Source organism: Malaclemys terrapin, chromosome 3 (assembly GCF_027887155.1).
Source record: "Malaclemys terrapin pileata isolate rMalTer1 chromosome 3, rMalTer1.hap1, whole genome shotgun sequence".
NCBI lineage: Eukaryota > Metazoa > Chordata > Testudines > Emydidae > Malaclemys > Malaclemys terrapin.
In genome coordinates this window covers 113,780,114-113,792,503 of record NC_071507.1, presented here as the reverse complement: position 1 = coordinate 113,792,503, position 12,390 = coordinate 113,780,114, and the positions used below count along the sequence as shown (strand labels likewise).

The window sequence follows — 12,390 nt, the reverse complement described above, 5'->3', positions numbered from 1 at the left end:
ATTGTTGCATGATGAAATTTATTAAACTGCTGGCACTGTGCTCAATGCTTCACAAGATAAAGCCTGTCCCAAAGAACGTACACTCTCAGCTGAATAGACACAGAGTGGACAGGTCACAACTGGAAGATGAAGTTTTTTTTTCCTTTTGGTAGCTTATGTTAAGTTATTCATTACTTGTGGAGAAACCAGAAAAAGTTAATCTTTTAGGAAGGATTTGAAGGAAGAAAAGAAAGTGAGTTGGCAGAGCAAAAGTACAAATTTTAGTATCAAAAACATTTGCTACTGAATGTGTGGCAATTTAAAATATCAAAAAACAGAACCCAACCCACTAAAAATAAATGGTAAACATTTTCCTGGTAAACTAATGTATTCTACATGCTCTCTTATGAGTGGCAGTGGTGGTGTAATCAATTTAGCTGATCGTAATGAGTTATGTAGTGCTTTTTCAGCTGTAGATCTCAAAGTGCTTTTCAAAGGTGAGTTACCCCATGTGACACTGTGGTACCTAAGGCAAGAAAGATTAAGTATTTGATCTGCATCATACATACAGCTAGTGAATATCAGATCTGGGATTAGAAGCTAAGTCTGCATACTAGTCTCATGCTCTACCCCCTCTATTTAATGGTTTCCTGACAACCTAGACAAGCTCAGGATTTTATTTTTCACCCCCTCTGTATTAGAGAACAAATTGGACAACCCCATTCCTTCAAACTTCTTTTAAGGTATTAGTCATTGCTGAAAGCAAGCTAGCAGGGGCATGTATGGGAATAAAAATTTGTCCACTTCTGGCAGGGCACTCTCTGTGCCCCCAGGGCCAGAGGAGCTGGCGCTCTTCCACCCTCCAGGCTGGAGGAGCTGCCTTTCCTGCTGTGGCCCCAGGGCCGGAAGAGTTGTCATCTCCGGCCCAGGAGCTCACTCTCCCTGCCCTGGCCTCTGAGTTCTGTGCCCTAGTTGATTGGCGGGGAGGGGCTTGCCCCCCTCCTCCCACAATTGCACACACCCCTGCAGGCTAGTGAACTCAGAGCTATGATCAAGACCCAGTGCAGATTGGTAGTAAGTTAGTAAAGAATTTTAACTTCAATTATGGAGAACCGTAAGAGAAGCCCCATCACTTGAGACATTTAGAAGTAGACAAGACAAAGCTGTGAAGGAAAAGGGCACAGGGATGAGTTAGTTAACCCATTACATCATTTCTATCTCTAACTTCTAGGATTCTATAAAAATATTTTTCATCCTCTTCATTGGTTTTCCATTCCACCCCTGTGCTGTATAAACCTTTATCAAGCTGACATTTACATGGTTTATTTTCCTAAATGGAAACATTCATCAGTATTCTTCAAGTAAGGTGATGATGACATTGTCATCTTTGCCTTGCCAAAGCATTTCACCTTCAAACTGAACCAGCCCATATTTTCTTGCTCTCAGCAGGATTCCCACTACTTTATTAGAAATAGTCACATATGTTTCAAACAACTGTCCGAATGTCACTCTTATATTTCCATCTTCTCCTTTCTCCCCAATATTTCTCATGATCAAGCATAGCTCTTCCACTTCCTTTCCCACATGTGTGTGGGCATCTTTCCCTCTTTGCTCTGTTTTAGACCCTTCAGGTGGCCTCCCATATATGGGATCTCCTCTCTGGGGATGCACAGATTTAATCACAGGCTTGCTATCATTGCTGAATGGATTCTGTCTCTGATAATCAATGTGATCTTCTGCCCAGCTCTGCCAGCTTCTCCTCAGGTCACCTACAGCAGTGAATTGGGTTCTGGTGGCTCCAGCACTCTGCCCTTTGTTTTCCTCCATCTCTCAAGAATGTTTTGTGGCATCCAAGCAGGAGTCAAAGCAATGCACTGCTGGCACAGCAGCTTCCTGTATGCACTCACAGCTGTGGAGGAAAGCAACACTTTACATTCATATCGCTCTTATCTAAAGATCCTTAAGTGCTTATATAAAATATTGTAATAAAAAAAATGAAATAGTTTCTGGGTCTTTTCATCTTCTTACAAACCCATTCACCTCTTGTAGCAGATATAGCACCCAAAGGCCCCCTACCTCCACTTCTTTCAATTGTACAACTGCATGAACTGAAAATAACGGTCCTTACTCAGGCAAAAGTCCTGGTGATTTCTATGGGAGTTTTGCCTGAGTTAGGGCTGGAGGCTTAGGCCAAAGAATACAGTAAAAATCTGAACATGTCATTATTTCTGCTCCTAACTCCACAACAATCAAGAACATAAAAGAACCCTAATTAAATAATTGAAGTCACTGAAATAATGTAGGTCCATAAATTAAACAAATTTAACTTTGAGTCTGTTACAGGACACACATTTCCTTCAGTTTCCAGACAGATATACCATATAGCCCAGCAGGCTTGGGATCAATACAGTATAGCCTTTGTGAAATAAAAATGCATTATAATATTTACTTACTTTTTCATGCACTTGCATCTTTTATAAAGCTTTCACCCTCTGTAGCACAGACCATACCCAAAGAATCTGTTCTGCTACTGTATTTGTTGACCTGTTCAATGCAGCTGCCTGCTGACAGACAACAAAACAAACCAGTCATCAAGCAACAGCCCACCAATAAGTGCTAAGGGGTGGGGATTTTCTCTCTTCTACTTATACACTTAAGGTGGACACATGAACCATGCTCTGAAGATTCCCAAAGTTGATGTTAGTTACTCTTTACAGAAAACATTATCCCCTCATTTGTGACATGCCATACACTGATGCACAGTGTATTAAGAAGGATTTCAGTGGTCACACAGGCTGAAAAGGAAATGGAATCCCAACAAATGTTAATATTTACAAGTATGCACTCCAAATAACCCTGAAGTGTGTAAGACTAGAGTAGATGGTACTCCCTTAATATGCTTGTGCTCTACAGCAAAGTCACGGATGCCTGCTAAGGAAAATGTGCATTGCAGCACTGCAGTCAAAAGAAGTTTTGCATGTGGGAAATGATATACATGGGCTGTCCTAGATTTCATTTAAAAGAAAAGAAAAGGATAAGATACATGGAACCAGCTCATGTGCAGCTATAATTATTTGCGATACAGAAAGATCATGTGTAGTTGTCCCACTTATAGAGATGGATCCGTTTGTATTAGTCTTTTCTTTATACCAGCCTTATACTTTGGCTGTTAAAATTAACATGCTAGGTCCATCCTAGAAGAGAAAAGCTGTAGGTGTTTTCCCCCTGACGGGATTGGGGTGGATGGGTTAATTACTGTTTTAATTTACAGTAACACAAACTTGATCAGTTTGATAACAATGCATGGGAAGATGTTTTGTATGTTCTCCTATAACTTAAAAGTTAAAATTTCATGGCAATTTGTCTATGAGCAGACTGCAGTGCTGCTTCTAGTTAACTCGGATATAGAAATACTCCATTAATAATAAATAAGAATGGCATTCCCAAATTGCTCCAGTGCATTGTAATGTGTAAACTTCAATACCAATTATAATGAATTTATGAATTTACAATGAAGTATTTCTGGGTGGAAAAAGAATGACTTCACTAAAACATTTTTACTATAAATGGTTTTGGAATTATGCATGGGGGATTTTTTTTTTAAATAACACAATGGTTGTGAAATATAATTTAGAAAAACAACAGCATGAGTTAAATCATTGTTCATCAGAAGTGTTTTGGGGATTTCTCCTACGCCCATTCAAACTCGTGATCATTATAAGATCCCATGATACTTGCTACAGGAAAAGGGGGTGTTAACTCCAGTGTACTGGTCAAATTCCAGTTTGGATAATTACATACTGCTTACCTAAAATTTGCCCCGTAAGCTGAAAAGAGGGATTGTTCTTCATTTCCCCTCCTAAAATCAATTATGCAATGTTGTTGGTTTAATATGGCTGTCATATTCCATCCTCAAAACAGCTACTTTTCAATAGTACTGTAGAGAAATGGTTTATATATTAAAATATAATATAGAATCTGTAAAATTGTTTGGATTCTTTCAAGATCAAACATTCTGTATAAATCATAGCTATTAGATGTGCAGTCACAAGCAGAATTGAGCAGCACATTCATTACAGAGACTCAGCTTGTGCTTTTGTTTGGCATCTACAGTGAAAATGTGAAAACAAAATTTTATGAGATAATACTAACATGATGTGTATCTGTGTTCACATGTGCATGCAGTTGGTTCATATTTAAAATACAATAGAAATATAAAAGCCTATCTTGTGCTATTTGCATGAGGTGTTTAAAATTTTAAATCTCCCCCCCGAAACAAGATTATTTGTTTACCTTCTTAACCCCTGTTTAGAAAACAGTATAATTGGAATACAGTGAAGTATTCAGAGTTCCTGACAACAGAAAGTAACACACTCCATAGATGAGATGCATGTGAAGAGAAAATCATCTCTTCAAAGAGCTTAATTTTAAACAATGGAACAGATAACTCCTACTTACAAGATGCCAAGACAGAGACTAAATGGCTAAAAAAGCTCAAGTGGGTCAGATTGGAAAAATAAAAGTGGTGACCTTCTGCTAATCTCTTCCTGCAATCCCAAACTTTTGTCAACAACCCCAGACTAGCTGGATGTTTCTGCTGAAATCATTAGCAGTGAAACTGTTAACAATGTTGATAAAAAATGTGTCAAAATTAGGTTTCAGCATTAAGATATTGAAACAAAGGGGGTTAGCTGACATCTCTCAAAGCTGTTCTGTCTGTAGACTCAGACAGACAGTACTGCCTCAGTTCAAATTTGGAATATTTTCTTTGAGATTATAAGGGCTAGACATTTTTAAAGTGAAAGTTTAAATTCTGCAAAACGAAGAGGTAACCACAGAAGTTCTAGTGTAATGCATCAGCCAACAGCAGCTCTTTCCAACCTCTGAACACAAATATATAAAGAATGCAGTCCATGGAGTGCTTATAAGTCATGAGCAAGATCTTAAAATCTACAAGGAAAGCGATCATATGACAACAACAACAAAAAAAAGCTGGAAAACACAAGTTAAGTGTTGAGTTGGTCTGGTGCTAATAAAGGGCTTAGTGAAATCTGGATAAGCTAAACCTTTCAGTCAGCAAAATAGAGACACCAGCCAGCAGGGAATTACAGTAATCACACCTAGATGTTGGAGGGGGGAACCCAAAACAAAGGAGAACAAATCTTCAAGAAAAATACAGAAAGAAAGTTTGCCTTTTTTGTCCACTGGGTCCTCATGTCTGTCACAATCCTGAGTATCTCTCTATTTTTTCCATCTCCATTCACTTCCCATCCTCACAACTCTATGCAATGGCTACTGTCCCCTTTGGTGTGAAAAAATGGATGCAACTCCCTTCAGAAACTGTTGATACTTTCTAGTCCATCTTTTAGATAGAGCCACTCCTTAATCAGCTGGAGGGGTCAATGGTGAGCAACATGAGTACTCCTGCCCTCCAGAGGGGAAAGCCTCTTGCCCTCAAGACCATTTCCAACCTCTAAGGTAGTATTATTTTGTAACATTTGTAAGTCACACCATTAAAGTTGGTAGTGCTGCTCAAAGCATTTAAAGACAGTCCCTTCCACCTAGTGCTCAAAACAGCTGCCAGAATCAGAAAGCTAGGTAAATGGGTGGGAAGTTTTTGAAACAATTCCCTAGAGTACATAGGACTTAAGAGAGATAGGATGTGAAATTGGGACCAGATATGGAAGTCAGGTCTCCTGCACCTATAGACCACAGATGCTGCCAAAACCATCTTGCTTCTAACTGATTCCCAGGTTTTTTTTTTGTTTTTCTTGGTAGGTCAGTACTGGAGTGGAGAACAGTGTATATGTATAAAGCATCTTCCATATTCAATATATTACAGAGTATTTTACAAAACAATATATAGTGGTAGTGAAACAACTACATAGGCAAGCTTAACAGCAGAGGCTCAAACATAATTTTGGACATTACGACCTGCTTCCCTGAGATGGGGAGAGAAGGCTGTTGGCCAGGGCACTAGGCATAACCCATATCTTTTTGAAAATTGCAATTGGATCTTTAGGGTCTACTTGGGCATCCAACCAGGAATAAAAAGAGGCGTCTTAGCTACATAATTTGTCTTATACTTAGAGTGTAGGCTCCCTAGGACGTGGCCCATCTTTTTGTTCTGTTTGTCCAGTGCCTAGCACACTGGGCTTCTGGTCTATGACTAGGGCTCCTAGACTCTACCACAATACAATAACAATCGCTTTCTGATGCTCCCATTCCCAATGCTGCCCTGCAGCATCAGTGTGGCAGGGTCCCATCCCAGGGCATGGCACAGCGTGGCCCTACACGCATCCTACCCGCAATGACATACTTGCAGGCAAGAGTACTTAAAGTAACACTCCTCTTCCTGGGGTTCAACTGAAATACCACCTCGTTTGGCCTTTCAGGCCTAAACCCTTCCTTCCTGAGGTTCCCAATTTCACCCGAGCCAGCCAGCGAGCTCTGTCAGACCCCACATCAGCCCCTGGCCTCTCTGGAGAGTCTTTTCCACAGGCCTCCTGCTGCCCTGGGCCCTGGACTCACACAACCCCACCCCTCGGAGCTCCCCGTCCCCCGGGCTCTGCTCCGTCCCCTCCCCAGATAAGGGATCCCCCAATGGGGCTGCGCTCACGTTCAAACAGCCCCCGTCACAGACCCGCTGCACGGCGCCTCCCCTCTGCCCCGCAGCCTCAGCTGGGGGTGGCTTTAGCCTCGCAGGGGGCCGCTCCGGGTTAACACCTGCCCCCGCCCCAGCGGCTCCCTGAGCACCCTGTTGGGTCAAAGGAGTCGCGTCGCGCCCCGGGGGGGTGGCCCCTTGCAATGGGGGAGGGCTCGGGCTCCCCCAGCTCCCGTCAGATTTCCGTGGTGGCGCGGCCGGCCCTTCCCCCCGAGTCTGGCCGCTGTTACCGCGGCCGCACACGTGAGCCCGTAAGGGGCCAAAGCGAGGGGCCACACTCGCCCCAAGGCCCCGCCCCGCGGCGCTTCAGCCTGCACGAGCCCCCGCCCTCCCCAGCACCCGTGGCTCCGCCCCCCCCCCGGCGGCGCATGCGGGGTGGGGCGGAGCACTCCCTGGGTTCTGGCGGGGCTATGGCGCGCGGGCCGCTGCCGTGCTACCTGCTGCTGCTGGCGCAGGAGAACCTGGAGTTCCGGCTGCCGGTGAGAGCCGGGGCGCAGGGGGCGGGGCAGCCCCTGCTGGGTACGTGCCTCCTGCGGGGCAGGAGCCGGGGGGTACCTCGTCCCTGCAGCACCATCGCTGTGTGCGAGCGGAGGCGGGGCGTGCAAACCTCAGCCCCCCAGGCCCGCTCCCTCCCTTGCCAGCGGCCCCTGCCCCGCTCGTGGGGCAGGCTCCTCTCTCGCTTTCACCCCTATCGCGGGAGGGAGGGTTGCTGTGACCCTTTTTGGGGACTGTGCCGTCCCTACTAGCCTGGCATCGAGCTGGCTTGTGTGTGCCCCATTGGCGGAGATGGCCCGACAAGCTTGCTTGTCTTTTCTGTATGTGGGTTAGCGGAGGGAGTCGTCCCAGCTCTGCCCTGCAGTCATTAAACGTGAACCCAGCAACAGGGAGAGGATAGGTCCAGCAATGGCTATTAGTCAAGATGATTAGGAACACAACCACCCCATGCTCTAAGTGTCCTAAGTCTCTGACTGCCAGATGCTGGGACAGGCCGACAGGGATGGATATTGGGCTAGATGGACCATTGGTCTGATCCAGTATGACCATTCTTATGTTCTAGCAAACATGGAGTCTTTACAGAATTACAAATGTACCATTTCTGTTGATGTCTTGTCCCCAGAGGCATAACTGGTTGCAAAAGCTGAGTAAATCTAGTAAATTGGATTGAATTATCCTGCTGAATAGTTTTAGCAGGTGTTTGATTGGTGGGTTTTAGTTATCTAGTAGCTTCTTTCAGGCATAGAAGGCCTGCAGAGTTTCTTGTGAAATTGCTACATGTAGAAATGTGCTATTTGTAGCAGTTAGTAGTACCTATAGATCGTAAGAAACAGCTTCTGTAAAAAGATGCTATTTTATTTGTACATTGGTGGTGTTAGTGATGGTGTTATTGACAGGGAAAGGGATGAGGTTTATATAGTCAAATTTTAGGCACACTAAAAGTAGGTAAAGCAACAAAAACAAAGCAAACCCAACTGTCTCATAGGGTGTATCTACACAGGAATAAAAAATCTGTTGCTGGCCTGGGTCAGATGACTCAGGATGGTGGGGCTCAGATTCCGGGGCTGAAAAAGCATTGTGTAGAAATTTGGGCTTGGGCTGGAGGGTCCCAGAGCTTGGGCTCCAGCCCGAGTGTGGACATCTACAGCGTGATTTCTAGTCCCACAAGCCCAAGTTAGCTGACCCAGGCCAGTTGTGGCCATGCCACAGGTCTTTTATCCATAGATACGCACCCATAGATACATATAAAAAGAGCGAGGAGCAAAAAATATACATGAGTGTATTTTTTAGCTCTACTGAATATATCTTCAGTGGCTGTTTCAGGGGACAGAGTGTCTTGTCTTCTCTTCAAACTTCTGTACCAGGTAGGATTTTCAGAGATGATTAAGGCCACTTTGAAGTTTGGAATTATGTTTGGAAAGCAGCTAGCACACTGTGGGCGCTATTGGAAACAAATACAGTAAAAGCTGTGTTATCTGGCACTTTACCAGCCGGAAAGCTCTAGAAACTGGCATTTTGGGAGGGGTTGCGGGGTGTGGGCTCTGGGAGGGACTTTGGGTGTAGGAGGGGGCTCAGGGCAGGGGTTTGGGGCATGGGAGGGGTTTTGGGGTGCCAGATCTGGGCGGTGCTCACCTCGGGCAGCTCACTGCAAGTGGCGACATGTCCCTGCTGCTCCTAGGTGGATGAACGGCCACAGAGACTCCATGCACTGCCCCCACCCCACCCTGATCGCTGGCTCCGCCTGTGGGCAGAGACAGCGCACAGAGCTGCTGGCCGTGCCTCTACCTAGGAGCAGCAGGGATATGTTGCTGCTTGCGGGGAGTCACCCGAGGTGAGCACCGCCCAGATCTGGCACCCCAAAACCCGTCCCTCACCCCAGATCTCTGCCCCACACCCCTCCCACGCCCAAACTCCTTCTCTCTTAGTTAACCGGAATTTTTGACTTATCAGCATCCTCTATTCCCCCAACATGCCGGATAACAAAGATTTTACTGTAATTATAAACTCTCCTTTTTAACATTGTCAGGAAACGTCACCAACCTATATGTAATATCTACTCATGTACCTATGTGGTCCCATGACTACTATGATCATAATGAAACACCTAATGGCATTTTATTCACCTTGTCCAAGCTGGTGAGTAATTCGCTTTTGGAAAACTCTAGCATCCTCTTAATTTCTATAGAAAATAGAAAGGGAAAATGGTCATAATAGCAGTCTTACTAAAACAGTGGATAACTAGCATTATCCGGTGATTTTTGGGAATACTGAATGATTTCTTCCTTTTGTCTTCCATCCTATGTAATTCTCAGTCCATAATAAAATGTAGGCATATGTATTTATAAGGATAATTTTGTGAGGGTATAGGTAGTCATCTGTTAGAAAATGAATGGGAAGTTCATCCTTTCAGGATATTTATTGATATGGATAGATCTCCAAGAGAAGTATCTTGAGAAACAGAGACATTAGAGATTGAAAGCCTATTCTAGTTCATTATTCTCTTGTTCCTTAGTATTTAAAGGTTGCTATGGGATTCATAATCGTCCTGCTTCAGTTTACAGTCTAACTTCAGTTACTATGGAAAATGCATCCAACAGAGCAAGTTATCAAGATCTCTGTAAGCAGAGAAGGAAGCAGAAAGAATGGACTTCTACCATTGTTTTCCTCAAGAGGGACTTGCCTCGCTAATAATACACTTGAATCTTTCTATGACTAGACCCATTACCCAGAATTCAATTATAGTTATAGTGAGTGTACAACTGTGTTAAATATTAGCAATTTCAGAGAGCAGTAAGTATAAAAATGAAGCACACTGGAGCTTGATAAAATGATTAGGCTAATTTTTGACCTAATCCCATTGTGCATTGGATAACTAGTCAATGGATTACTGCTATCAGAGGGTACTTTTAGGCTGTAGTAAAAAAAAAAAAAAAGTTCATTTTCCAAGTGGAATATTTAAGTAAAATTTAAGTAGTCATTCGCTACCACAATGTCAGATTTTTCTCCTTTCCTAAGATTTTTAATAGTTGGCTCTCCTATGAATTGATATTGGACATAAGAACTATCATAACATTGTTGTTGAAGTCTCTTTGAAATTTTCTTTCTAGTATAAAGTTATTGTAGATTTAGTATGTGAAATTATGGTATGGGAACAATACTTCTGTTTTCTAAACATTTTTTGTCCTATAATGTTTTCATTGTAGGAGATAAAGTCCTTGCTCTCACTTTGTGGTGGACAATTCAGCAGTCAACAAGAAATTTGTATAAATGTAAGTTGAGTCCAAATGTTTTACTTGGAAATATATATATTGGCTACTTGCAATAGATTGACTTGACTTATGTGTTTTCTTTGCATTATCTTTATTCATTCTGAGTAGTTGATCAAATTTCAAAGATGCTTGGGAGAAGAGAGCATTTTCCAAAAACTGTCATTGGTGGAGTTTGTGGCAGCCTTGCATTCAATTTTATGGCATTTCTGTGTGTGTTTGTATGCATGTAATGCAAAAACTTTTGAAATCCGTATCCAGTCAATACCAAAATTTTAGGGAACACTCTAAACATCTGCTGTCAGAACCCTATTGATTTTGGGGAGAACTGGAAGACCAAAAGGGGGGGGAAATGGAGGGCATGTGGTGCTGCTGCTATATTTATCACAGTCACAGCTTCAAGCATTCTGCAATTGTCTGTAGCTCAAACAACTGGTTGATGGCAACCATCAACACTGTCCAGCATAACAGTACTCCTACTCATCCTCCCAAGAGAGTTTTAAATGCTGACACCCTGAATGACTTATCTCACAGACAAATAATGGTATGGGGGGAAGAATGGGAGACCCTGCTATAGGAGGAGTAGGGGGCACACAGAGCCCCTGGCAGGGAAGAGGAGAATGGGAGACCCAGGAATAAGGGGAGGAGCTATGGGGGGGGGGGGCACACAGAATCCCCAAGTGATGGAGATTGGGGGAACCTCATATTGAGAATGGGTTACACGGCGCCCCTACCATGGGGGTATGGAGATTCACACAAATTGAATGGGTGGGATAATAGGAGACCTTAATGGGGGGGGGGGGGGGAGAGGGAAATGGGGGGTGTCACAGTCTGAAGTGATTCACGACCATGAGTGCCAACCTCAGGACAGACTTTCAAAAAAGGGCAGAAACCCTAAGCTGGTTGTAAATTCTGTAATTAGATTTCACCAACCCAGTAATAAACATAAACTCCTAAAGCACTGTAACAGTCTTACGATGGAGTCACAGACAGTGCCCTTGGGCATTCCAGTCTATCTTGTCACCCAGGCAAGTTGGACTATGTGATAGATCAGGGGTGGCCTGGGGGCTGCATCTGGCCCTCCAGACATTTTAATTTGGCCCTTGAGCTTCCGGCAGGGAGTGGGATCCGGTGCTCGCCCCGCTCCGGTGCTCCAGCCGGGGAGCAGGGTTGGGGGATTGCCCTGCTCCGCGCGGCTCCTGGAAGCAGTGGCATGTCCCCCCTCTGGCTCCTACGCATAGGGGCAGCCAGGGGGCTCTGCAGGCTGCCCCCACCCTAAATGCCGCCCCGGCAGCTCCCATTGGCTGGGAACAGCGGCCAATGGGAGCTGCAGGGGCGGCACCTGTGGACGGGGCAGCGCACAGCTGCCTGGCCGTGTTTCCGCGTAGGAGCTGGAGGGGGGGACATGCCGCTGCTTCTGGGAGCTGCTTGAGGTAAGTGTCGCCCAGAGCCTGCACTCCTGATCCGCTCCCGTGCCCCAAACCCCTGCCCCAGCCCTGACCCCCTCCCAAACCCCTTGGCCCCATCCCCATCCCAGAGCCTGCATCCCCAACCGGAGCCCTCACCCCCTACCACACCCCAACCCCCAATTTCCTGAGCATTCATGGCCTGCCATACAATTTCCATACCCAGATGTGGCCCCCAGGCCAAAAAGTTTGCCCACCCTGTGATAGATGGTCACTTTACACCAAAAATAACAATAATATTCAGGTTATTTGAAGTCCCAAAGGACCAGTTACTTGCCCCAGGTCAATTGTACTAAATCTCAAACCAAAGACTACACCTGTAGCCAATCCTGTGATAAACTAAGTAAAGATTTATTAGATTTCAGAGTAGCAGCTGTATTAGTCTGTATCCACAAAAAGAACATGAGTACTTGTGGCACCTTAGAGGCTAACAAATTTATTAGAGCATAAGCTTTTGTGGGCTACAGCCCACTTCTTCGGATGCATATAGAGTGGAACATATATTGAGGAGATATATATA

The 12,390-nt window shown here is 44.5% G+C and overlaps 1 protein-coding gene and 1 long non-coding RNA gene across 7 annotated transcripts in view; one reads left to right on the top strand and one right to left on the bottom strand.

The window, feature by feature from the left end:
• Positions 1-6,925, bottom strand: LOC128835011 (uncharacterized). Of its 2 annotated transcripts, none has more exons than XR_008444549.1 (4): positions 6,599-6,925; positions 3,788-3,916; positions 2,433-2,543; positions 1-1,888 (listed from the first exon to the last, which is right to left on the bottom strand). It is a non-coding gene; the product is annotated as an uncharacterized LOC128835011 (long non-coding RNA). The 2 variants fall into 2 exon arrangements; XR_008444550.1 differs by having other exon boundaries at positions 2,433-2,540.
• A 93-nt stretch (positions 6,926-7,018) lies between these two features.
• The window catches only part of TRMT11 (tRNA methyltransferase 11 homolog), a 52,203-nt gene continuing 46,831 nt past the window's right edge, over positions 7,019-12,390 (top strand). For 2 of the 5 annotated variants that reach the window (XM_054024043.1, XM_054024039.1), the window contains exons 1-2: positions 7,144-7,162; positions 10,342-10,407. Coding sequence is in view for 2 of the 5 variants with exons in the window: in XM_054024041.1 (XP_053880016.1) it covers positions 7,054-7,122; positions 10,342-10,407 (135 nt within the window). In the remaining 3 variants the exon portion in view is untranslated. The other 3 variants (XM_054024042.1, XM_054024041.1, XM_054024040.1) reach the window with 3 other exon arrangements.